This window comes from Diadema setosum, chromosome 2, assembly GCF_964275005.1.
Source record: "Diadema setosum chromosome 2, eeDiaSeto1, whole genome shotgun sequence".
Classification (NCBI taxonomy): domain Eukaryota; kingdom Metazoa; phylum Echinodermata; class Echinoidea; order Diadematoida; family Diadematidae; genus Diadema; species Diadema setosum.
The window spans coordinates 24,663,823-24,691,121 of record NC_092686.1 but is presented as its reverse complement, the minus strand read 5'-3'; the positions used below and the strand labels follow the sequence as shown (position 1 = coordinate 24,691,121).

General features: G+C 38.3%; 1 protein-coding gene across 2 annotated transcripts; it reads right to left on the bottom strand.

The window, feature by feature from the left end:
• On the bottom strand, positions 1–26,632 carry LOC140241095 (solute carrier family 35 member E3-like). Of its 2 annotated transcripts, none has more exons than XM_072320864.1 (6): positions 25,555–26,632; positions 22,162–22,272; positions 21,240–21,398; positions 20,710–20,792; positions 19,989–20,171; positions 1–121 (listed from the first exon to the last, which is right to left on the bottom strand). In XM_072320864.1, the coding sequence occupies exons 1-6, from the start codon at positions 25,948–25,950 to the stop codon at positions 34–36; spliced, it is 1,020 nt and encodes a 339-aa protein (XP_072176965.1). In that variant the 5' UTR covers positions 25,951–26,632; the 3' UTR covers positions 1–33. The 2 variants fall into 2 exon arrangements, with proteins under 2 accessions (XP_072176965.1, XP_072176972.1); XM_072320871.1 differs by lacking the exon at positions 1–121 and adding an exon at positions 8,218–8,435.
• Positions 26,633–27,299: the final 667 nt, after the last annotated feature.

Sequence of the window (27,299 nt, the reverse complement as noted above, 5' to 3'; positions counted from 1 at the left end):
AGGGTTTTCATAATCAGGGCCTGGTGAAGTTGATCAGTTGGATGGACCACTTTGTTTCTCTAGGCTGGACAGCTTCAAGTCAGAATAACCGGAGGCACTGGACTCACCACTCTTTGTCTCACTGCAAGGGATTTAAAAAACAAAATGACAAGATCAGAAAGCACTGAAATGTTGGTTGTTGGGTTTTTTCTTTTTTTGTTGTTAATTTTATGCAATCATCATCTAGAATCTTTTGAAATGATCCTTATGGAGGTTAGCTCTGACCATAAAAAGAGGGCTATGTATTTTGACTACTATTACCCGAGTACAGAGACCAAGATCGGTATGTTGATATTTCTTGCTTTGCAAAGCTCTTAAAAATAAAACTTTTAATGAGATAGAAGTAATGAAATGTCATATGACAATGACAGACTAGAAGAAGAAGAAGAAGAAAAAGTTATAACACTTATAAGTATAAGTAAAACCATCATCACAGTAATAGATTTGCTGGTGAATACCGTGAATGTGATGTGAGGGTTGAGGCAAGAGGGTTGTGGCATGAATGACAATTTTTTAGAGGACTGGGAAGTACTTTTCCTGGACCATGGAACTGAAGTAAACTGAAGTAAGTACAATTTAAATGAGAGAGGATGAAGGGACAGTAGATTAAGGGGTGAAGCATGAAGTTGGGGGGGGGGGGGGAGGGTGGGAGGAGATATTTTGAGGGAGAGCATTTTTAAGACAATTCATCAAATTATCAATGATTTAGATGAAAAGAATGAGATGATTAACAGCATGGAAGAGGGTCTGGATGAAGAATACCATAAATCTGCAAATGCTCTTTCTAATCCAATGGAATCAAAAGCAGGGTTGCAGCATTGGGTAAGACTTAAAAGTATTAGTTAGAGGTGAATCAGGAAAAAGATTGTCATACAGGAGTAACAGACAAAATTGAGTCTATATTATACGTTCTATATACGTTCTAAATACAGGGAAAAAAGGGGAACAGCTTTCAGACTACTTCCAAATATTGGTAATAATGGTTTTACTACCCCCCCCCCCTTAACAAAGGATTTACTATATTATTTTCACATAGTAGTGTCTCAAACGCTTGCACAATCTCTTGAACAAAGAGGACAGATGATATTTGTACTTAAGTTAAAACTGCAAAGAAAACCAGACATTATTTTGATACATACATGTACATGTACATAATGTGTGAAAACTTTCAATGTGGCTGCCATTTTAATTTTGTCTTTTTGTTTGTTTGTTTTTATCATGTGTCCTGAGGGCAATTTAAAATAAAACTATCACTATGGTAACAGATGTACTACCTCTTTATCTGTCATTATCACATGTAGCTGGATACTGCAGATATGCATTTAAGAAACAATTTAACCCTGAAAGACCTTTTGACTTCAATCTCATATGAAATTGTCACCTTAGGCCTCCTTTTCTTCCTCAATGTGGCAAATACATACTTTATTGACATTTGAGTTGCATTCACACATAAGCCACACCTTATTTCCTTTCCCTAGTTTGCACACGGTACACTCTTCTTGTTTCCCCACAGAATTCACCCTCTCGATGACATTTACACTGCTTTTGAAACCTGCCCTACTGAACTCACAAGAATGCTATAGGTTGTTCATCTCACCCCGGTATTTACACCAACACTGACCAACTCTGGCACGCTTGCAAGGTGGACATGGTGGACGTTTAGTTTTAGCAGAATGAAGAAGGGTAGTGATGATGTAGCCACGAAGATGAAAAAATATAATGTTACTAAAATTTCTGAAACACAAGTTTTTCATTGGGAAACCCAAATTTCAGGCATGCAAATTGAAGGTAAATTTGCATTTTACCTTTATTGTTGTTGTCTGCAAGTCTATTTATTTAAAGTCTGTTGCTATTTCATATATTTACCTTTACCATTCAACACAGTTTCTTGATATTTGGGTTCCCCCCAAAAAAGAGCTACAGAATGATAAGAAAGTGAAGACTACAGTTGATTTGCAGCAGTGTAACAGCTCAGATGCTGGCATTAAAAACAACAGACAACATACAAACAACAACAACAAACAAGAGACCCGCGGGTCTAGCGCTCACCTGAGTATCGCAAGTTCACCTTTCACACAGTCACTAATCTAAATTATTCACAGCTCTACCAAAATTTGACCAGGCATTCTCAAGTAGAAGATGAAAATGTACAATAAGGGCCCAAATTTTTTAAGATTCCTTAATTATTGGGGATTGGGGCCCCCTGGGGCCCTCTGGGTGGGGCATGGTGCCCATTTTGATAAATTTAGATCCTGACCACCTAGGGATGCTACCTGCCAAGTTTGACGAAAATCCATCATGAGGTTTTCAGGAAGAAGATGAAAATGTACAATTCAGGCCCCCATTTGGACCTTCCCAACCACTCCTCCACCCACCCCTGCCCTAAAGAGGGGCGCCCCTGAATCTCCTATGAACAAACTCAAAACTACAGTCATTAATGTACTCACTCATAGTATTATCTTAGCTCTATAACCTCTGATTCTAGAGAATATTTTTATAGATTCCTTCATTTGGGGGGTTTGGGCCCCCCTAGGGGCCCCCTGGGTGGGGCATGGTGCCCATTTTAACAAATTGAGATCCTAACCCCTTAGAGATGCTACCTGCCAAGTTTGGTGAAAATAGGTCATGGGGTTCTAAAGAAGAAGATAAAAATGTACAATTTAGGCCCCATTAGGACCCCTCCTCACCCCCTCCCCTGGGTCCCAAGGGGGGCAAACCTGATTCTGCCATGAACAAACTTGAAACTACAGTCATCAATGTACTAACTCATAGTATTAACTTAGCTCCATCACTTCTGGTTCTAGAGAAGAACATTTTTAAAGATTCCTTAATTTTGGGGGGTTTTGCCCCCCTGGGGGCCCGCTGGGTGGGGCATGGTGCCCATTTTAACAAATTGAGTTCCTAACCCCCTAGGGATGCTACCTGCCAAGTTTGGTGAAAATGGGTCATGGGGTTTTCAAGAAGAAGATGAAAATGTAAAAAGTTTATGCACGACGCACGCCGGACGCCGGACGAAGGGCGATCGCAATAGCTCACTTGAGCCTTTGGCTCAGGTGAGCTAAAAAATCCCTATTCTGTGCTCCATTGTATGCTGTAATATGTATTATCAGGACTTGACCATATTTTTTTCTCTCTCTCTTTGGTGGCCCACTCCGGCGACTAAAATCTTTGAATTTGAAATTTTGGAGACCTGAAAAATAAATGCAGTGGCCCGAAATAACATGATTTTTTTTTATTACTATTATTAATTTTAGCTGCCTGATTAGGTCCCAAAAAGATAGCCCTTTTGGAAATTAGGTGGCCCAACATCAATTTTTAGTGGTTCCTGGCCACTGGGATACAGCTAATGTCAAACTCGGACATGTATTAACTAGAAAACCTGACAACATGCATAAGATTCAAACTGGTTTTCAGCACCAAGCCCAAAATATATTTGCTTAGTAGTCCACCCAATTGAATAATGCAATTTGCACACAAACTTCTATAAAAGCCAGAGACTGAGTATATGTACTCTTGCTAAGCTCATGGCACAGTCCTCATAATAACCACACTGATAACAAAAGGACAGTGTTTACAAGATTTTATGTGTTTTTTTCTTGGCTGTGTGTCTCTGTGTGTGTGTTTTTTTTAAGCAAAGAAGAATTAGTCTGTCTGGAATATGTCTGGCTTTACACCTGCAACAGTATACTGACCACACAACTTTGTTAAACAGAAGTGGGACTATTTATGCCAATTGAAACTCCAACAACCAATACGGTTCATTGGTGGACAAGATTACTTCTAAGAAGCTGCATTCATTTGAAACTTTTTTATACTGCATCACACTTTGCGACGCAAGGAATATCTTATCTTCAGATAGCCGATATACTAATGTATCAATTTAATGGCTTTCTAAGTGGCATGCCATTCAAATTCTATTTATAGGTGCAACTTTATTTTGCACTCACACATAAGTACATAAGTACATAAGTACATAAGTATCAATATTTTGGGCCCCCCCGGAAGTGGCACTAGAAAAAAAAAATAGAATGAAACCTTTGAGCGTGGTAAGGAGTTTTTTGTTTTTTGCACTGAAGACCTATTTTAATGAGGTGGAAAGATGAGCCGTAGAACCTTTGTTTCGTTTTGTGCTTTTTTTTTTTTTTTTTGTCAGCTGAAGAAACCAAGAAGTGTCCCAGAAGTAGTGCTAAAGGCTTTCTGTTTTGTTTTTTGTTTTGTTTTGTTTTGTTTTGTGTTTTTTTTTGTGTGTGTTGTTTTTTTTGTTTTTTTTTTTTGGGGGGGGGGGGGGCTTGTTAGCTCATGAAACCTGGAAGCCCCCCACCACCGACTTTTGAAAATGCGGCACCGGCCATGCTTACTAATTTGCCTTCAACACATCATGACAGTACTGTGCTAAAGTGGACAAGGGCTTGGATGCTTACATGAGGTGATCCCGAGTTCAAATTCCTGGTCCATACATCCTTAGACCCCGATTACAGTGCGAGGCTTGGCCACGGCTCGGCCACGGCTTGGCCCAGCCCCGCTTAAGTGCAAACGCGCAAAAGGCCAAATGCGGGGCCAAAATTGGCCTCGCATTTGGCCTCGCTCTGGAGGTGGTCTCGGCTGCGGCCGAGCCGTGGCTGAGCCCGGCCTTTTCTCAGTGTAAACGCAAACTGGGCCAAATACGCGGCCAATTTTGGTCTGGCTTCCAAACCCTCTGCCTGTACTATTTCGCTATTCAGGATATTAACCCCCTCAACGTCGAAAACTAGTACAGTTTAAGGTGGTTTGGTCCTGCAAAGGATTTTTTCCTTCGGCAAAGGCCTTTGCCCGAACGGTGAATTCGTCGCAACAGAATTCATTTGGCAAAGGGTCTGAAAACCAGACAATACCAAATTGCATTTGTTTACAAGCAGAGCGCCACTACAACAAAATATTGAAAGGTTTGAATCAAAAGCGTGGTCGAGCCTGGCAGTGTAAACGGACAAAATTGCGTGGCCTGGCCTCGCAATTGAGGCTGGGCTCGGCCGTGGCTCGGCCGCGGCTCGGCCCAGCCCCGCACTGTAAACAGGGTCTAAGTCACTATGTTTTACCTGCTATAATTGGTGCTTGCTTGACAGTGGCATGCTTGTGTTCCTATCTACTGGTCCATATTTGAAGGCATTCATATAAAACACCAAGAAAGAGGAAGATCTTTCATGCCCCTCCCCCTTTAACATCTCTCACTTTCTCTCTATCTCTCCCTCTCTCTCTCTCTCTCTCTCTCTCTCTCTGTCTCTCCCGCTTGCTCTCCCTGTCTCTCCCCATTTCTCTCTGGTTGTAATTCCGTCTTTTGGGGGGCATCATCAAAAAAAATGCTGTCATAACAAGTAACATTTTGTTAAACTGCATGGGTATTACATCATCAACATGATAACCTGGAGTTTACACCACAAATTCAACAAAGTACTGATCAAATGTCTATTTTTGTTTCAAGATTTCTGAGTTTATTCTAAATCAATGTCAATGACCACTTAAGTTTACAAACTGTTCTAATCTACAAAAGGCTACTAAGAGATGAACTTACAACATTTTGAGGCAAGAGATTAGGTTATACTTTTTGACTACACCATAATTTACTTTTAAAGAAAATGCAACCAAAACAGTCAAAGAAAGGGGAAAAAAAGTCAAAGCTCAATGACCTGTAAGGAAGGAACACAGAATCAGCCCATTCTTGGCCACAAGTAAACTCAAATTATTTTATTTATCCCACTGTCATTTCAATAGCACTTATTTGCTGCTAAAAACAAAAACAAAAACAAAAATGGTTGATCACCATAAATCTCAAGTTTAATGTATATTCTTCTATAAATATTTGGATGAATTCATCATCATAGCAGATGAATCATAAAATGTAAATCATAACATCTACACATGAAGGCAGATGCTTCAAATCTCATCTGCAAATAAGACCAGGGAGGTGAGTCACCTCCCTGATAAGACATAAACTCCGCAAGCTGCTTGTTCAAAGTACTAGCATTTCTAAAGAAAAGACATTCTTTGATAATGATGCCACTGGGTAACTTTGAAACCCTTAATACATGCATGTGCAAAAGCATAATATGTATCATTTCATTCAACTCTTCTGCAACTTGTGACCTCATTGCACGGATTTCTGATGTCATGTATAGCATTCACAGCACTTCTGCATTATTGCTTTGAATGGAAATTTAAATTGAGGTAGGCAATAAGACTTGGGCAGCTGTGGTATGGCTAACCTAGCCATCATAGCAGTATTTCAACTACAACATCATAACCCCTGCAACATTAACTGTAAAACCAGAAATATTCGCACACATTTCACTTTCACAAATTTCGCTAGAGCCAAAATTCATGAAAATTTACATGCACATGAAAGTTCTTGTCTACACTATACGTTTTGAATGCTGGTGGCAGTTCTTGACAATTTCATGCAACAGAAGAGGCCATCAGCTCCAATTCGTGAACATTTCATGCCAAGCTTTACAGTAGATGAGTTCATGTATGTTTAGCCTTGTTTCAAGTTACTCTGACTTATTCTCAAGTTAGAAGAAAAAAAAAGAGATGTATTCTTTTTTCTTTTGCATATACATGTATGAATCTTTAGATAGTAAACTGTCTTCATGTTGAGACTATAGGCAGTAACATGTGAAAGAGGCTTACACAAACATTTACTCTCATGAGAACATTTTGCTGACTTCGTTTCTGATTTTGTGCTTTTTGATATCAAAAGAAAGGTATAGTTGTACTCATTCCTAAGACCTACATGTATAGTTTGACTATGACACTGAATACTATAAAAGTAACCTCAACATATTGGAGAAGTTATATTGTAGAATTTGTCACAAAGCTCGTAATACAGTATATGGTAAACTGAGTAATGTTGGGTTCAAATCACTTCAAAATGTTCCAAGAGTTCAGAGAGAATTGTGGTAACATCCAGTTGCCAAATTCTGGCCCCTTTTGTACAGATGTCCACAGTAAAAGTGAAATATTTTGGTGTGAAAATTTTTGTGCATTTCGCATGACCAAAAACTAGCACAAAAATATTTACATACACAAACATTTGCTGTAGAATAACATGTGAACTTGATCATACCCGGCCCAGCACAAAAAAAAAATTACAAGCGAAAATATCTACTTTCATAGTACCTTGTCTTCAAGTCAGGGAAAGGCCAATATGTTGTGCTGCATGAAAGCAAGTTGTTAATGTACTTGAAATGTTAGTGAGCAGAAAACTGAGAGAGTATCTTCTGGGAAATGCTTGTGATTGCATTTTTACGATTTCTACACAATCCCCCCTCTCTAAAATATTCTTTTTTAAATGAAAAAAAAGAAAAACAATGAAAAGAAAATCCTTACTATTTTGAACGTGCTTGATTTTGTGGGAGAAAAGTGAACAGTGACCATAAGCTCAGTGTATATGTGCTAACCATCCCCATCACCATTACAGAGCCATAAAAAGCCACATAGGAACAAGCCGAGTAGCTTGTCTTGACTTAGACCTCAGAAAGCAGCCCAAATTATTTGATCAAGCTTTTCTTCTTGCTATTAGTATGATAACTAGAACTAGGATTGACAAGAAACATGATCTTATTTCCCCATTTGCTTCAAATCAGAAATTTATTCTCTACATCAGCGCTCCTCAACCTTTTTTTTTTCTTTTTTTTTTTTACCCAAGGCCTACTTTAGCACCTACAAAGGTTTTTCAGGCTCAGTTACATAATTTGTAAATCAAAAACAATTCTTTTTTGTTCTTATTTTGGGGAGATACCATTGCCCACCTGAGAAAGCGTCATGGCCCACTAGTTGAGAAGTACTGTTGTATAATTATCATCTCACTGGCCTTCACATATCATGCTTGGTTTATTTTGCATAATCTCACAAATTGGCTCTCCCTCTCTTTCTCTTCTATTCATATCTAGTTCTCCGAAAAAGAAAAAAAAAACATCAGAAGGACTTTTATGTATGTATCACTACTATCTGTAAGACATATTTGATATCACAATCTTAACAACAATAACTTTCAACTGGAAAAAAAATGTGAAAATCAAACCTCATTATTTTCCTTGATATGATCATGTGCACAACTATGCTCAACTGGGAGACATTTTAAAGAACTTTCTAGCACACACACAAAACCTGCTCCAATCCATTAAAGAACTTTCTACCACCAAAAAACAACAACAACAAAACAATACAATCCATTCAACAACAAGAAAGAACATATGAGGAGAAATCTACACCCTGCAGATGGAATGTTGGGAAAGTGAGTCATAAGGTGATGTTCGATGAAGAGAAGGAATGGGAATCGTATCACTCAGAAATGGAAGAAGAGCCCTGGCGGGTAGAAGGGTAGACTGGTGGTAAGTGGTGAGCAGCATGACGTTAGGTAACACCTACAGCATTGAGAACAAGGAGAGTAGGATGAGGACTCCAGGATACAGGTACTGTGTATGAGGATACGGGCAGAACATCAGGAGGAGGAACTGAATACTGAAATGTGGATTAAACCGGTAGAAGCCAGGTGATTGGACGACACGTACGATGTAAAACATTGTTACTTTAGACACATAAGAGAGGTGAGTAATCTTCGGTTGAGAATGATAAGGGCATTAAGGTGCCTTGAACACTATGGCTCGAATTCACGAAGGTGGTACAATTGAAACCATGGTTTAAACCATGGACAATGTGTATGGAGCGCCAAGTGTTGCATGGCCCATTTCGTTATGAAATGTTCATTTTGTTAATGAAATGATCACTTTGTCGACAAAATGTTGTCATTTCGTTACGAAATGATTGTTTCGTCGATGAAATGACTGATTTCGTAACAAAATAGGCCATGTAACACTTGGTGCTCCATACAAATTTTCCATGGTTAAAACCATGATTTCATTTGTACCACCTTCGTGAGTTTGGGCCAATGGCTTTAGTAGCAACTTAACGCCCTTATCATTCTCAACCGACATATTCATAGTAGTCCTATTGACTGTGTGCAGCAGTGATGCAATGCTAGCTCTAACATGGCAATGCACACTGGTTACTCAGCTGCATGCATATGAGCCAAAGCTCAGGCAAATACACACATTTATTGTACTGCATCTTCAGCAATTATGTTCTCAAACATTGTTTTTTTGGTACGTAAGATCAAAACAAAATTGCTATTCAATACATACAGCATGCGCACATGCTTTCAAGTTCTTGTGATGATCCCACTTGAGGAACTCTTTGATGCTTGAAAGGAGCGTGAATTAACCTTGAACAGTCAGTCCGCAGCACGTATGCTAATGAGCCGATCCGGCAAGATTTATTCAGCACTCTCGTTGACGATCTTTGCGTTCGAAAGGTGTCTCGTCGTGCGAGATTTTGCGAGACTTTGATAGGGCTATGGTTTTCACAGTGTAGCGACTTGTACATACATTCGTCATGGCTACAAGTCACGGTAAATTGTTCTCCAGACTTTGATCTTTATTTTGATACCGGTACTAAATTTGCGTATAACATCGGATCTTATCATGACTATATAATCAGTTGAATTTGCGTAAATTTTACCTGCTTTTCACGGAAGATTTTGTTGTCTAAAGTTCTTTTTTGGTTCCTGACCGGATTAAGAAACTGTTGTTTCTGATTTTGGCTTTTTCGTAGAGAGGAAACTTAGATGCTCATCATATATTAGAGTCAAGGAGACGCAAGCATGATTTATACTAGTTTTTCCCTTTTGAAATGTCTGTAAAATTCACTCCTAAGCCGGAAGTATGCTCCACACAAAGTGTACAGTGGCGCGAAAGAGCTCTCTCATTGGACAGTGCTTGCATTCAGCGCTTGAACTACACGCGTGCCGAGAAACCGCAAGTGGCATGAAACCGTTTTGTAGCAGCGTAATGACGCAATGCAAGTGCTGAATGCAAGCGCTGTCCAATGAGAGAGCTTACTCTTGAGATTGCACGGTTTCAAGCTGATCAGCACTGACATCGATGTATATTTTACTGGTTCCTGACCGGATTAAGCAATAAATTGTCAAGATATTTACATGGATACAAAGATTAGGAGAAGGACTACCAAATAAAGCATTTTCATTGAGACGCAAGGTGAATCTGGTATTTTTCTGACGTCTTGAACGTGTACTGCACGAATTACTTTTTTCATCATTTTTCAAGCTCAAATTACCCTATGATATTTTTCATTGACAATAATTTGAGTAACATGTGACCATAGTTTACATATTTTCCTTGAATTTGATACCAAATTTGTGAACATAAGGTGTATTTTTGTTGCCGAAAGCCCAAGGACAAAATCCCCTTATGCAGCTCATTACGTATGCAAGCCTAGAGCGGGCTTGCATACGAGTTGAATAAATATGAGCGAATTATCAGGTGCTGCGGACTGACTGTGAAGCGGGACATTGTTCACATTCACAGATACCACTTTCAACCACCAATTACCATCAATATGGCATAATTTGTACCTCAATGAACACAGAATGCTGACTTACAATGTATTCTGTGATTGTACTCCAATTAAGCACCTGAATGACATTACATAAGTACAGCAGAATTTTGCACAGTATGATCATGAAGTATACATTGTCATGTCTGGGGGGGGGGGTGTGGGTGTGTGTTTTTGTTTTTGTTTTTTCATTTGCTTGAGTATCAATTAAAATGCTCTTCAAATACCCCTACACATCTGTCTTAATATTCTTTGGAAATTGATCATTACCTATGACATTGAGATTGTAAGTAATGATTTTTTTTTTTTCATGCACTAAGGTTAAAGCATTTTAATAGTTTGTATGGCATAAGCATAAGGGTGAGAATACACAGAATGCCTTGTCTAGCACAAACCATCAGATGCTGGATTAAAAAAAAATGCAGAACAGATACAGATGAAAGGAAAGGAAAGAGTCCACTTTGTCACACACACACAAAAAAAAGTTTACATAAAAAAATCACACAAAAAAGATACAAACAACAAAACTGCAGAACAGATAAAAGTAAAAGGAAAAGAATGAGACCCCTTTGTCTTAATTACTCGAAATGTGCAGCAAGCAATTTCATGAGACACAGCCAATTTGTGTGCAAACTTTCAGTTTGTTTCGTACAGAGGATTGGGTAGGGCCTAATGGTGAATGCAATGCAATGTGTGGTAGCTCTGACAATTTAATATGGAATCCCTGCAACACTTAGATGATCTTTCAGATATAAAATTTGACACCCCATAAAGGGACTGTACAATACTGGTTGAGGTAAGGATTCATGTTTTGAACATTTCTAAGTGAGATAATGAAAAGCCTCTTATGAAATATGAAAGAGCATGTAATTTTAAGAAGGATTCAACGTTTATTTGATGAAAATTGGTTTTCAAATGGCTGAGATATCCCAAAAAGTGCTAATAATAAAAGGCGACATGCCACAACTTTATTAGGATCTCTTTGTTTCACCTTGTTTTTGGATATCTCGGCCATTTCAAAACCGATTTTCATCAAATAAACTTTTGATACCCCTTAGAACTGCATGCTATTTGACATCTCATAGAGTGGTTTCTGAATATCTCGCAAAACGTTAAAAGCTAAATCCTCACCTCGACCAGAACTGTACACACCCTTTAAGTTTGGTATGAATGAGCATGCTATAATGTAGAGCCACCAGAGCAGAGGAGAATGGCAGGGTGGCAATGAGCGTGTTTATACAGAGAAGCAAAATACGCGCTCATGCCGGCTCATGCCGGCTCATGCGAGAGGACCTCTCGAATTTTGCTCTGTATAAACACGGCGTATGCCGGCATACGCCGCCAAATGCAGGCTCATGCGAGAGGTTCCGTCCGCCATCTTTTGAGGTGGCCGATGCGAGAGGAGCCTCGCGTATTTTGCTGTGTGTTTATACAGACGACCGAAATTCAAGAGGTAACCGGAAAGCGTGTATTTTAATATCTGTCATGATCGAACCACGTCTTCTCCTTCTTACTGAAAAACTGGATTTCAATTGATCATTTGGCCGGGTGGTTGTCAAGAGGAACGTTACAAGAATGACCTTTAAGCTTGGTGGTCCTGATGACTTTGCCGGTGCCATCTTGATTTTTTTCATTTTTTCCCATCATGCAATAAACTGCACTGCGAACGTGACCTACGCTTGACCCCAAAATTCGAGAGGTCCGGTTCAGCTGAGGTCCGCTCGCATCAGCTCGCATCAGCTCGCATGAGCCGGTATTTTGACTTCTGTATAAACACGAGAAATAAGCGCTCATGCGGGAGGTAAAATACCGGCTCAAGCGCGTCGATGCGAGGGGCTCCTGTATAAACACGCACAATGATGACAAAATGTTCTTTGGCATGAGATGGCAAAAGCTTCAATGGAGAAAACTAAGTTACAGAGATAAGTCATGCAAGAAACTAAAAAAACATTCCACAAAAGATGGTGCACTTAACAAATGGACGAGTACTGAGTATACTCAGGCAGGCTTCTGGGAAATGTGTGTTGTAGCAAAATCAGTCCATCCTCAATAGGTTGACAAATGACACTCTACTCTCCATGTATGTCCAAAATTTTCTAAATCAACTCTTAGAGCTAAAAGCTTGTAAACGAAAGCTCCTTGGAAAAATTTTCAGATTCTTAACAACTGACTGACTGACAACATTTTGCCAGAACAAGTATCAGCAAGATATTCAGTGATATATCTTTTAATAAGTAGATCATTTTAGTTCAGCCCCACATTAGTAGTTGCCACTTAAAGGCATTATGTAAAGGTGTATTCTAGTCATATCTGCTTAATTTTTTTAAATGCAGGGTTAATCAAACAACTGCAGTAATGTGATATCAATGCTCATGACTAACTTTGGAAACATGGCATATATTTTCCTTTTTTAAAAGGAGAAAGAATTAAATTCCAAACATGTCTCTTAAAGCTGAAGAGGCAGAAGACAAGAACTTCAAAGACAAACAGATAAATGAATAGATAAATAAATAGATTGATAGATAAATGAATAAATGGAAATCATCAACATTTTATATATTTTCATTTCTTTTAATATCTAGTGATATTATTTTTTTACTTAAAGAAAAACTCTTTTGGAGACAGTGAGTAAAGCTTCAGCTGAAAGGAGACAACATTAATGCCATTATTAGGTTAACAGTGACATCTGGCTTTTGCTCTTTTTTCTTTTTCTTTTTTTTTTTTTGGGGGGGGGGGGTTGAGGTCGAGGGTAATGGGGGTAATACTGCTTTAATATGGATGGGATGGCATTACATAGCAGTCATGCAAATAGAAGGAAAAGGTTTCCATTACCAAGACTGTCAAGTGCAGAATGAGAGAGAAAGAGAGGCAACATGGCAAATTTCTAGGACGGCAACAGTCTCCTCCTCGTGTTGCTCACACTAGTAGAGTCAGTGTCACTGTATCAGCACACACAGAAAGATGGGAACAATCAGCACATGCCCACTTCACACTGAAAACATCTGAAAGCACTACAGTCTAAGTGGAAACTTTTGCACTACAGTCAAAGTGAAAACTTTTGCACTATTTGCTTTTTCTTGCAGGGCCACTGCCAGTGAGGTACACTTGCTCATAATTTTGAAAACATGAATCACTATGTATACTAGCTGAATATTCCTAAAAATATTCACTTTTGTTTCTTTTCACACAAATTCATGAGAGTATGAAATTCGTGAAAGAGTTCCCCACAACATAACATTTGATAATATCTTGCTGACATTTGATTATGACCCTTTGATATTACAGTTCCTGATACATCTGAAATGTCCAAGGCCTTATAAATAGATATAGACCTCATCTCTATGTTGCCTTATTTTGGTTTTGTTTGTACATGTACATTTGGAGTTAGTCATGGCTTGGACACTAATTCCATTGAAAACAAGATATGCTATGTTGATTTATGATAGTGGCATGGTTCACTTTCATACTTCCATGCTGTTTTCACTTCAATGAAATGATTGTTTTAATCTGATTTATTTTCTTGTCAGTCACTACAATCATATGCCATGATCTGCTCTGTGATTTGCTGTCATTGTTATACTTGGTAATCATGAAAATCAATACACCACACAAAATGCAACAAAGTTCACATTTTTCACAACTAGTAAACCCTACCAAGGGTGACAAAGATGTTTCTTTAATGGATAAAATACAATAATCTCATTGAATCATGACGTAAATTCCTACGAAACTGTACAAAGCCGAAACAATAGATTACACACAGCACAGTAATGGAAAGCTACTGTAGACAAAAACCTTTGCTAGAAATCAAAACCCTGGTACATGACTATTAAAATCAAATTACCTGGTAGGTCATACTGTCAAATTGAGGAATAATCTCTTTAGGATGTATACATAGGTGTCTGGCAATTGTTGCTTTTCTTAGGGGATTTTCTTTATTTGGCACTTGATTTGGTGATGGTGTTTACCAGTGTTGATCCATGATGCAAATGGTACTCAGAATAATCTCAATCTATGGGATGTGTATTCATATGGTGAAGCGCAGGCTGCTACAAGTCCAAGTGTCTGCTGGCCCGGGCAACTTACACTCAAGTCCTGTTTAACCCATTGAGGACAGTTTGATTTTGCTACAACACGCATCTCCCATAGACACTTGCCCAAGTATATTCTGGACTCGTCCTCAACAGAGAGACCTTATACTGCGAAACTGTCCAATTAACAAAATTTCTCACCTCGGGCAATAAAACTATAGGAGAGAGTGAGGGGTACCATTTTAACAGACACACCTTCTCTGGGTAGGTTTTCATGAAGGGGGTGCGTCCGCTGAAGCGACTACCCCACCTACGGAGGATTGTGCACATCTAGGTAGGCCATTGTTACCATCATGTGACTAGGCTCTAAACTAAAATTTTCTTGTTTACCTCTGTTAACACTCTGATTCTCTTCACTCCCTTTAAGAATACCGAAATCTTGTTTCACTACTCCCTACCCCACCTCCAAAGAAAAAAAAAAGACAAAAGACAAAGAAAATTCTCTCTTGCTGTTAGGCCCCGCATACATCTTGTTCCCACTCACATCTTATTGTGCCATTGTTCACTACTGGTCCACCATGTTGAAGCCTCACAGTGAGGAATCTTCAGGCATACCAAAGCTGCCATGTCATTATCATGCAAAGGAGTTGAGCTGGTTACATGTACAAGTACTAAGCTTTAAAGCTAAACCTGTGCTGGCCTGTTCTTGCACAAGCTTATGAGGGTTTGGCCTTTTCTTAACTCTTTATGTGCCATGGTGTAAACCCACTGTGTGCCAAATTATTCTGAGACAGCAACATAGTCATGCTTTGGGAAAGCATTTTGTTTTTCAAATACATTATGTAACTTTCATAAATTTTAGTAACCCTTCTAGAGCTAAGTTCTAGAGCAAATGCCAAGCTTTGCTTTGATGTAAATTGTATGACAAATCTGTGATTGTTTTTCTTTTAAATGATCAGTAGCTACAGTACTGTAGAGGCATGACTTTTGCACAGTCACAAAACAGTGAGAGAAAGTTGTAATTTACTCACAAATCCAGTAGGGAACACTGCTTGATAGTCAATCACCACATAAAATGCAGGCTACATATGGCAGGAAAGGAATCGCAAGAAACGCTTTCATTGTACCGAGGCATTTAGCAATTTATCAATTGGTTTGGGCGCGTTTGTGCATTTGAGCAGGATATGCGAATTTGGCATGCCATCGACTGAGTCAGGCGTACGAACGTGGCACATAAAGAGTTAAAAGCAGAAGATCTCACCTGGAGAAAGTTATGAATAACAGTAGTTTCATGGCAGTAAAGGAAATATATCAGTGAAAGTTTGAGCTAACAGAGCATAAAGCAAAGGGGAAAAAGGCTATGATTCCAGGAATGTTGTTTGCCAATCAAATACAGCTTTACTGGGAACTGAAAACAATATCAAATTCATTTGATAAAGATGTCTTTGAGAAATATTGATCTTCCAAAAGATTGTGACCAGTTTTACATGTTCATGAAAGAAAACTATCCTTTGTAGAAAAAGGCCCTACATCCTAGCCCTTTTCATGATACACATCCACTGTTTTTGTACACTTTTTTCTTCCACAGAAAAATGATGCACACTAATTCACATGACTTGAGAAACTCTTTGGTTCTTTGAAGTGTGTTACAAATATAAAAAAAAACTAGAAATGTCGCTTTGGCGACTGGTATGCCTCCGCCATAATGCATGATTTTCCCAATAGGTCTAGATAGTACATGTGGACAATGTGTGATTACATTTTCACAAAATTGGCAAAATATTGAAATGACAAGTTTGTCACAAATGTGTTGAATGTTCACCTTCCTTGACCTAGGTTTAATTGGATGAATAGGAGAGCATGTATCTAGGGATTTAAGGACTTTAACTCGATTTTGACCCATTCATACATTTAGGCATTGAGTAATTTTCAAGGTACAGGTGTGGAGAAAAAGTGCAATTTCTGAATTGAATAGTAAATTGTTACCATTTTCATCTGGCCCTTGACCCTAAAATTCATAAGATGATCACTTTCAGGTAGAACATGCATAATATGTACTAAGTTTCAAGATAACTTGAGCCACTTCCGAGATATGGAGGAAAAAGTTAGTTCAGCACTTTCACTTGATCTTTGACCTTTTGACCTTTGAGGCAAAAAAAGAAGAAAAAAAAAAACTTTCCAGAGAATTTCTATTAGGTTACACATGTATGCATACACCAAGTGTAAAAAAGAATAACCCTGCTGGCATTGCATGATAGGAGGGAAATAGTAAAATTTTGAAGTGTTGCACTTGACCTTTGACCCCTGACCTTTGACCCCATGAACCCTACATTCTCTAGATAATCACTTCCAGTCAGTATATGTATATACTATGTTCCATGAAGATACCTTGAACAATTTTCCAAGGTATGGAGAAAAAAAAAAGTTTTAATATTTTACTTGACCTTTTGACCTTTGACCTCATGACCCAAACTTTCACCAGAGAATCTTAATTGGGTAATACATGTATACACTAAGTTTCAAGAAAACATCTTCAGGCATTCAATAGATATGGTGGAAATAGTGAAATTTTATGTATTTGACCCTGACCTTTTGACCTTTGACCTTTGACCTCATGACCCAAACTTTCACCAGAGAATCTTAATTGGGTAATACATGTATACACTAAGTTTCAAGAAAATATCTTCAGGCATTCAATAGATATGGTGGAAATAGTGAAATTTTATGTATTTGACCTTGACCTTTTGACCTTTGACCTTGAGCATGTGCACCCAAAAGTTGATAGGCACAACTTCACCCCCTAATACACATACATGCCAAGTTTTATTAGGATACCTCAACGGGTTTTGATAGTTACCTTGTCCACAAAATTCATTACAGACGGACGGAAGGACGGACGGACGGACGGACGGAAGGACGGACGGACGGACGGACGGACGGACAACCCGAAAACATAATGCCTCCGGCACCACTTCGTGGCGGAGGCATAAAAAAAGAATTCATTTGTTTCTCTGATGATGCAACAGGCAACAATGAATAACATTCTACCCACATGACTGCAGTGCCAATTTGAGAAATCTGATTTAAAAGGGAACACCGCCTTAAAGTTGACTTTTTATATGAAAAAAAAAACAGAATAACAAAACTCTGAAAGTTTCCCTCCTGTCAGACAGAAAGTAAGGAATTTCAGGAGATATCATCAACTCCACCTTTTAAACAAGGCAATCTCCAGATTGCATCTCTTCCACTTATGACTATGTAGAATGCATTCCCATATCTCAATGTGAAATGAATGGCTGGAAAAAAAATCAAAAGCAACCAGCGGGAAATTGCGCACAAAAGATAAGAGGCATAACTCAAGACTCACCAAAGTAATCAAGGAGGGTGGTGGGGGGGGGGGGGGGGCGGGAGTGAGGAAATGCAATAATGTGGATAGCAAACATAGATCTCTTACCTAAGTCTAGTCACAGCTTAATGTTTGCTTGTTTTATTTCAGCACGAAAAAATAATCAGATTTGAGTACAAGTGATACAACATACTTTACACAGAACAAAGAAAGTGAAAATACATCGGGGAGTCCATCATAAAAAGTGACAATGATCATTACGGCTGGTCTTCAATGGGACGCAGAATAACAGTTGAAGAGTTAACAGTATTTGTCATAAGAGTTCTGCGGGTAAGCTTTTACATGTGACATGGACCTGAGCATGCCACCTTGATAATGCCATGACATAAAGACCTCTAAACTGCATCTCCGATCCATGTTTGCCTACATTTCGGTTGCAAAATAATTTGTCAAGAGTCTTTGGGGTAATATTTAGCATGTGATGTGTTAACATAATATGTATCATGTCTGAACTTAGTATTTTTAAAAAATCTTTTTAATCTTTTATGTATAAAGAAAGACACAATATCTGTAAACCATGTGTATGTGACATGAATTGACCATTAAACTTAGCATGTGACACGGACATCCCGTACAGTGCGCTTCTGACCCGTACATGGATGGTATGGGAGTCATGGTAGGAGAGTTATTGGTCACAAGATAGTCTGAAAGGCAGATAGGAGTCATGGTAGAAGAGTTACTGGTCACATGAGAGTCTGGAAAGTAGTAGATAGGAGTCATGGTAGTAGAAGAGTTATTGATCATATTAAAGTCTGAAAGGAAGATATTTGTGGACAGACAACAGAGGCTAGACAGACAAGAGCCTGACAACAGACAGACACCCAATTGGATCCCTCAGTCTCATCTCCACTTTAAAGGTATTGTTTACCACTGGGAGCAGTGACTTAAAAATGTTCAAGCTTTCACATTTGATGCATATAATTATGTGTAGGTCAGTTGTATCATAAAACATCCTACCATATAAAGATTTTGCAATAAAGCCTAAAATATGAGATAATCACTATGTTTCTTACTAAACCATAACTGTAGATGGTTTAGTCTAGAAACAATTATATTTGAACTATTGTTTACAATTTGCATATTTAACAATACTTAACATAGATTATAATGACATAAATTTTTACATTGGTTGTTTCTATCCCTAACTAACATTTTAGAACTATCTTGAAGCACTAAAGCTGAGTTTTTATTTCATCTGCAAATGGTAAATAATGCCTTTAAGTGGGTGAGCACATTAGTCAACATTGTTACACCATTACAAGTTTAGTTTAGAATTATCTGTGGCACAGTGAAGTTTCTTCCCCATACTTTCATTTCAAGAGAGGATATCTGGTACAGACATATATGTCTAAGTTAATGGGATACATGTAAGACAATGGCATCATCACCTCTTAATTTAAATGATTCCATGTAACAGTGACTCACATCAATTTTTCATGATGAAATGAAGCGTAACCAAAATGAAACTTTTTTTTTTTGATTTCAAGGCAATTCACAGCTCTGTGTGTTTTACTGCACTTCCATCTATAAAAATAGAATCAACTTGAACATGGGATGACATTCATTGGAATACCAACTGGTTATTGTCTACTGCTTTTTAATAGCATTTCAGAGTTTTGCTACTATTCAGTAATTGACTGCTTTTATTTACACAACCTGCATAATTTATCATTTGCAGAAGAAACAAAAAACAGCAGCAGTGCTTTAAAATAGTTCTAAAATGTCAGTTAGGGATAGAAACAACCTCTGTAAACATTTGAATCCATATAATCGATGTTAAGTATTGTTAAATACACAAAATGCGAACAATGGTTATAATAAAAATGTTTCCAGACTAAACGTCTGCAGTTACGGTTTAATGGGAAAAATACTCAGATCTCCTTATATTTTAGGCTTTATAGCAAAAATTTTATATGGTAGGATGTTTCGTGATACAACAGACCTACACATATGCATCAAATATGATATCTTGAACATTTTTTAAATCATTGCTCCCAAAGATAAACAGGACCTTTAACATAAAAGACAGCAAAACGAGAACAAGTGTACACATTAAAGAGTGCACTTACTAGATTTTATCTGGCAGCTTCTGGTCCTGGTTCTGTTCCTGGACTTTGAAGTGTGTGTAGAGAATGATTCCACTCAGTGTCAGCAAGACACCACCCAGCTGGTTGAGGGATAACGGATCATGGAAAAGGAAGTAGCCGCCCAGCAGTGTCAAGCAAAATTTTGCATGACCCACCATGTTGTATCTAAGAGAGGAACAAGCATTAGTCAAGGAGGCCTAACACTCTACAACGCACATTCTAAGTTGAAAGGATAATCACTGACAAATATACTTACGTGTGCATGTACGTATTTGTGGTGCTCTGTTTTGCTATGAACAGTTAACCATGTGAGTACTAACATCTAGACAAAATATATAAAAAGAAAAGCATATGTGGCTTCCCTATCTCCTAGCCCCCCACTTCCCCATCCCCCTTCCTCTCTGAAAAAAAAACCCACAGAAATCATCACTATCTTGCTGATTTTTCAGGATTCTACTACCACAAATTAATTTCTGTCTCACACTCAAAATAGCTTTCTCCAAATTATGTCCCATAATCTTGACATAAAAACAATACTAAACAATATGTTAGTGTAATTTTGTGGAGTACTACCATCTTGGCAATTTGGACTGCATAACTTACAAGTTATTTTACACCATTTAGACAAACTCCACTACAATGCCTACTACAAAGTGTCTAAAATAATAGTATGAAATACAAACAGAGTTAAAACCAAGGATACGTGATGGGTGATGTGTTGCCAATGATCCAGTAAATGGACAGGTTGACAGAAAAGGCCACGCAGCATGATGCCAGTAAGATAAACTGGAAAAAGAAAGGAGATAAAATAAACAAGATAGATTCAACAGTTGGTAAATGTTATGCCTGAACTCTTGAGAATAAAAAGATGATGCCACTTACAATCATGACTAGAATTCTTCCTATCACATTTACCAAAAACATGTGTCTTCGAAATATCCTATTTTGAACACGACATTATGTAAAATATGTGTAAAATGAAAGCTTTGCTGATGCATAAGGACTAGAGAAGAATTTTCAAAAGTTTTTTTTTTTTTTTGCATTTATCAAATTCACATCAAATTACTGAATATATTGCACAGAATTAAAAGTTGTGATGACAACTTACAAATTTATAACATCACAACGTAAATTATCTTATGACTTTGATAAATATCACAATGTCTTCACTTGTATCTCATGCACCACTCTCCACTCCAGAAAAAAACAAACAAACAAACAATAATGACTCACATAAACTTCTCGTGGCCAGCTACTAAACAAGCCTCCCTCTCCAACAACAGGTTCATTTAGTGGCACCACGAAGAGGAGCAGGGCCGCTGACAGTGGAGCTTGGTAGTACAACAGCTGCATAGAGTTCACCTGAAATTCGTGCTGCTTTCTGCCCACCCACTGTAGAAGTGTAATTATGCACATAAAGAATGGTCTTGTGAGAACATAATATACTCTTTCTTTCTGGACCACCATATCATTGTGCCACAGGCATTGTTTACCAACAGGTTGCAATTATAACTGTGCATCACAAAACCATTAAAAGGTTGCACACCCTGATTTTGCAGGACTCAAAATAGGTGAAATGGGTTAACCTACATGAAGTCAAACTTATGTATTCACTGCATTTTTTTTTTTTTGTCTAATATACAATTTAAGTTATGTTCACTTGAAAGCCTGTTAAGACTACACCACAAGAATGGTGTGTCACAGAAATAATTGACATACTTTTGTTGACTTTGACCTCTTTCAAATTACATATAATTACAAAGTGTATATATTGTATATGAAAACAAAAAATGATAAAGCATTAAACTATTTAAAAAAAAAACCAGCAGTTTCAGGCATTTAAGGGAGTGATGAGATGGGCAGTTGCAGGTGTTTTAGTTACTCATGGTTTAAGCTATGAAGAGATATCAAATGCTTGAAGAAGAGTGGACTGAATTTTGCAGTTTCAATGAAAAGGCTATGTGGAAACTACCCTCAGAAAACTACAAGCCAGTTAATGCCATGATCAGCTTATCATTGTAACTGTATCTCAGGCATTATTGACACAAAATTAAAGAGAAAAAAATTACTAGCAATAATGAACATGATATTTTAAATGTAGCATCTGTCATTGATACATTTCACTGTTATATGAAAAAGTATTTGATAAACTTACCACTTGATACACTGATGTTACTAAAACACCTACTACTGCATAGATGGTTCCAGTGACATTAAACTTTACATCATAGCAAGAGTTTACAATAACTCCAATAGTGATGGGGATCTGGGGAAGAAAGAAAAGGGAAAAATGGCATCATATTGTAAACTGTATGAATTCAAATTCTGAATTAGATCATAATTTTTCAACCAAAGATTTATATTCATATATTTCCCATGCAATGTACAATGTAATCAGCAAGCACCAAGGGAATACATCTGAAGCAGTACAGTGTGCACTGTGAAGTCCTACCAGAACCTTTTGTCAAGTGACTGAAAAGAGAAAGTCCATCCTAATAATATCATGTTGCTTTGTATGAAAACAGAAAAATCAGAGAAGTAGATCAGCGATAATTAATGGAAAAAATAAGACACAGAAAAAGTTAAGAACTGATAAAGTTTAGTGAGTATGATAAATTGGCAACTCTGTGTGTTAAGCAGCTCTCCATTTGTTTTGCAGACAAAATTTCACTCAATTTCATTTTCCTCTAATATTCTGGCACAGAAAGTACATCTCCACTGAGAAGAACATTCAAAAATGTATTACTCCACTGTTTAACCCGTTGAGGACGGACCAATTTTGCTACAACACGCATTTCCCATAGACACCTGCCCGCATATACTCGGGACTCGTCCTCAACGGGTTAATATCAAGAACAGACCTGAAGAAAATTTTGATCATTTTAAAAAAAAAAAAAAAAGTTTTCTCTCTAAACTTTAACAGTTTGTTACTTTTTTTGTGTCTAGTTCTTTTCCATATGTTCACTGATCTACTCTTCTGATCATTTTTCTGTTTTTACACATAGTAACATCGTATCGGGACAAAATTCCCCTGAAGACGTGTGTTAAGTGACTATACTAGTAGTGTCAACACATTTGTACACTGCGTTAGGCAAACAGAACTACCAGTATATTTGTACTGCAAATCAGCAACATACCAACATCTTAAAGATGACTCTTACCCAGTGAATAACATTATGTGACTATGCATCAGAAAACAAAACAAAAAGTTGCATGCCCCAATCTCATGTGAGGACCCAAACAGGTGAAATGGGTCCACCTAGTCAATCTTTACTTCTTAATTTTTTTTTTTTTTTGAAAGAGCAACCCTAATGCTTGGGATCATAACACAATTGGAAACTGTTTTAGAAGTTTTTCTAGAACACATTCTGCTGAATAGTGTGATTAGGATGTTTTTAGGGCCCCTTATCATTTCTTTAACACTGTTTACACACTCTTCACTTTTAACTCTATTGGTAATAACTTCTGAAAAGATAATGCCACTCCTTTGAAAGTTAGCATTATTCATGATTAGAGTATTCATAATGTGTGCCAAATCACAGCTTATTCCAATAATCCCTTCATTGTGGTTGCCTTGGAGTTGTACATCATTTTTTTCGGTCTCACTTATTTCAAAGAGCACAGCTTGGTGACAGATCCAGAACTTCAAAGCTTCTTTTCTCAGGAAACATTTTCTAGGGTGCATCTGTCCAATATTTAGATGAGTTAGGACAGTCTATTTGCATTGAGTTGTACGTCATTAAAAAGCTGAAAGTGTATTCTTTCAGAATCTGCCCTTAAAGGTAGGGGATACCTTTTACAGACCTCCCAAAATGCAGCAAAACATTAAGTATGAACCTCAGGGGACTTGCTTAGGCCACTGCTTAGAAATTTGGAAATCAACAGTTATCTAAAATTTGAATAATGCACAAAACTCAACTACTCAGTAGTTCTGTGTGTCAGCCACATTTAAGCCTTTTTGATGCATTCTTCTGTATTTGTGATCTATAAACACAAATCTAAAAGTACAAGAGCTGATGTAATAACATATATAGAGTGTGTGGCAAGAATGTATATAGAAATGTTTGGAAGTGTTGATGAACTTTCTTCACAAAATATACATGATGGACACACATGCAGTACATGGGTCTGCAAAGGTAGCCTAGTAATGTACTGGAATTTACGGTGAGCCCCGAAAACAATTCAATTCAAAATCTAACGGTCAAAAAAATGTACTAAATGTTACCTTCCACTTTCAATACTTTATGGGAGTTTCTAAAATGATACTCTCTTCAACATACCACTGTATTTATACAACTCTTCGTTTAAGGCGTGCAAATGGGATTCCCTACCTTTAACTAAAAGTCCATGTCTGGTGACTTTTTGCTGGCTTTGCTTTCACATATAAATCTTCTACTTGGGTACTGGGTATTGCCATGGTGTTTTAAGTCACTGAGACAAGCATCTGTGATGTATGATCTAATTATTCAAGTAATTTTTGTAAATGGTGCTTGCAAGCACAATCAACCTGACATCAAATGTGGTACTTGGCAATATCAATAGAAAAAGATGCAAAATGATGAAATGGCTGCTTTCCCCGAGTGTTCAAGGACAAGTTCACCTTCATAAACATAAGGATTGAGAGAATGCAGCAATATTAGTAGAACACATCGGTGAAAGTTTGAGGAAAATTGGACAATCGATGCAAAAGTTATGAATTTTTAACATTTTTGTGTTGGAACCGCTGGATGAGGAGACTACTAGGGCTCGTGATGTCATATGAGTACAACAGTATAAAGAAAATGTAAAGAAAATTCAACATATTTTCATTTTTTTTAGCATAATAAAAGAGCACTTGACTTGCCTCTTTCTAAAGGCAATGGGAATAATATTACCCATAACATATGTCAGTAACGAGTCAAGGGAGTGTGTACTTTTTTCAAAAGATGAAATTTTTGTATTGTGGAAACTTTGAATAAACTTGAAACTTGAAACTTGTGAAATTCTCTTTACATTTTCCTTTTATTGTTGTACGCATGTGACATCATACACTGCAGTAGTCTTCTCATCCAGCGGTGACTGCACAAAAACTTCAAAAATTCATAACTTTTGAACGGATTGTCCGATTTTCCTCAAACTTTCAATGATGTGTTCTACTAATATTGCTACATTCTCTCAATCCTTGTGTTAATGAAGGTGAACTTGTCCTTTGATGGACCATTCAGATAAACCTCGTCAGTGCAAGTTCATCCTTTAGTTGAATATGACTGATAAATTCATGTTGGGCAAGTGTATACATTTTGTCACTTTGAAAAAAGAGTGAAGTGCCCAACCAACTGAGAGAAAAAACAACAACAAAAGGTCACTTGTATTTCTATGCACATGAGCCAATTCTGAACTGCTTTTTGATATACTGTACTGAACTCCTCCAATAGGCACACAAAACTTTATCTCACAGTATTCAAAGAGCAACGATCTTTTGTCTTGATTGCAAGATTAATTTCTACTTCAGCTATATCTAATCTTAGGAAACAATTCATATGAAATACTACTATCTATCTCAACTTACCAAAGTTAATTTCACTTTCATGGAATAAGTTTTGTTATAGAGAACAGTCTGGATAAGCAGAATACATGGTGTAGTCATCGCTTTGGCCAGCTGATATGTACCCACAGTATTGTTCTGAAGGGAAAGATTCGTAAAAACTACGAATCCACAGAAAGTCAAACTCAGTGGGAGAACATTGATCAGTGGAATGCTCTTTCTATTGAAAAGTCCCAAATTTAAACAGGCAACCAGACCCAACGAAGTCATGAGAAAGTGAAGTAAAGTCAGCGTAATGTTTGGGAAGCCATAGTTCCGATAGAGCCACTTGTTGAGAAAGACGATCAGAATGGACGAGCACAGGTTGATGATGAGAGAGACCGTTATCCTCAACTGACTGGGTCGACTTGCTTCGGCCATCTTGGCTTCAATTGATAGGTCACTAGCTAGCTTCCTTCCTTCCTGTGGCCAGACAAACTAAGATTAAATTTTAGAACCCAACCTGCAATTACCCAGCAGTGATCTGTCTACAGTAGGGCCTACAGCACGCCACAAGCTCAAGATTCAAATCTCGCAACTTCCAGACCCAAGGCTCGACTACCAGTACCGTGCGTGGACAGTATTATGTCGACATATTCACACCATGATGATGGGGTTTTATACAGAGGAACCGACGGGCCGACTGTGCGATACGGATACGCAAACAATGTTTCTGGTTTAGACGCGGATGCTAGATGGACACCATGCACCACACCAGTTTTCACCCCGGAGCGCTCCTTGTCGCAGGTACATCAGCTGAGTCAGAGCAGGGAGGTGGGAATCAGAGCAGCGCAGCAGTTGAGTCCACTTCTTATATCGAAGCCACGCGAAGTTGGCTGGCGAGGTAATAATCGACAACAAAGTCAATTTTTCGGCATGGCAATGGTATACCCAGGTTTTTGAGCATCCAAAAACGTAGCTTTGAGCTCTTCGTCAGAATTAATTCGCCGTTTCGGCAACACTTATCACCGAATCACATAGAGCGCAGCGGAGCAGGGACCGGTGACCGGTGTACGTGGCCGTTTCATCACCCCTGGCTGCTGCGGGGTATGCCAACCGTGGGTGGATAGGTATGGGGTGGTGGCATGTAGGTGCTCGATCGATAGTTGGTTTGCTTGCCGGTGACAGCTACCAGGAATAGGTTACCAGCCGGTCGAAACAGGTGCAGGAAAAGGTTAGTACACTACGTGTACGTGTATTACAATGGAGACGAATGATGCTTTTTCGGTGCCCATTCAGTTTATCTGGCAAGGCCCGAAGTGGAATCTTTCAGCTGTCTTCCGCTCTGCTATCACTCACACGCTACACGCGACGCGCGACGTGGCATGGGATTTCTCGTCCGCGCGCTCGCCACGCCGATTGTATCCGCCACGATCACTGCTACTGGCGCGCGCTTCGACCGCCACGGCGTTCGTATGTAACGCTTGAATTGAATGGGCACTTCTCCTCGCCCTCCCCTCCCCCCAACACCATCACCACCACCGCCACCACCACCACCTAACCAAGGTGTCACCACCAGGGGGCCGCGAAACAGGGTAGGGGAACTCTCCCCCCCCCCTCCATTTTTTTTTTCAAATGTTATGTTATTTACTTGCAATCAAATTTCGGTACTAGGCCTTCTGCTCAAACATACAAGAATAATTCCTTAAAAGATAACTGAAATTATTCCTTATAAGGGCAATTACCCCTTGGCTAAATACTGGTTAAAAAAGGTTAGAGTAAAGATTAGG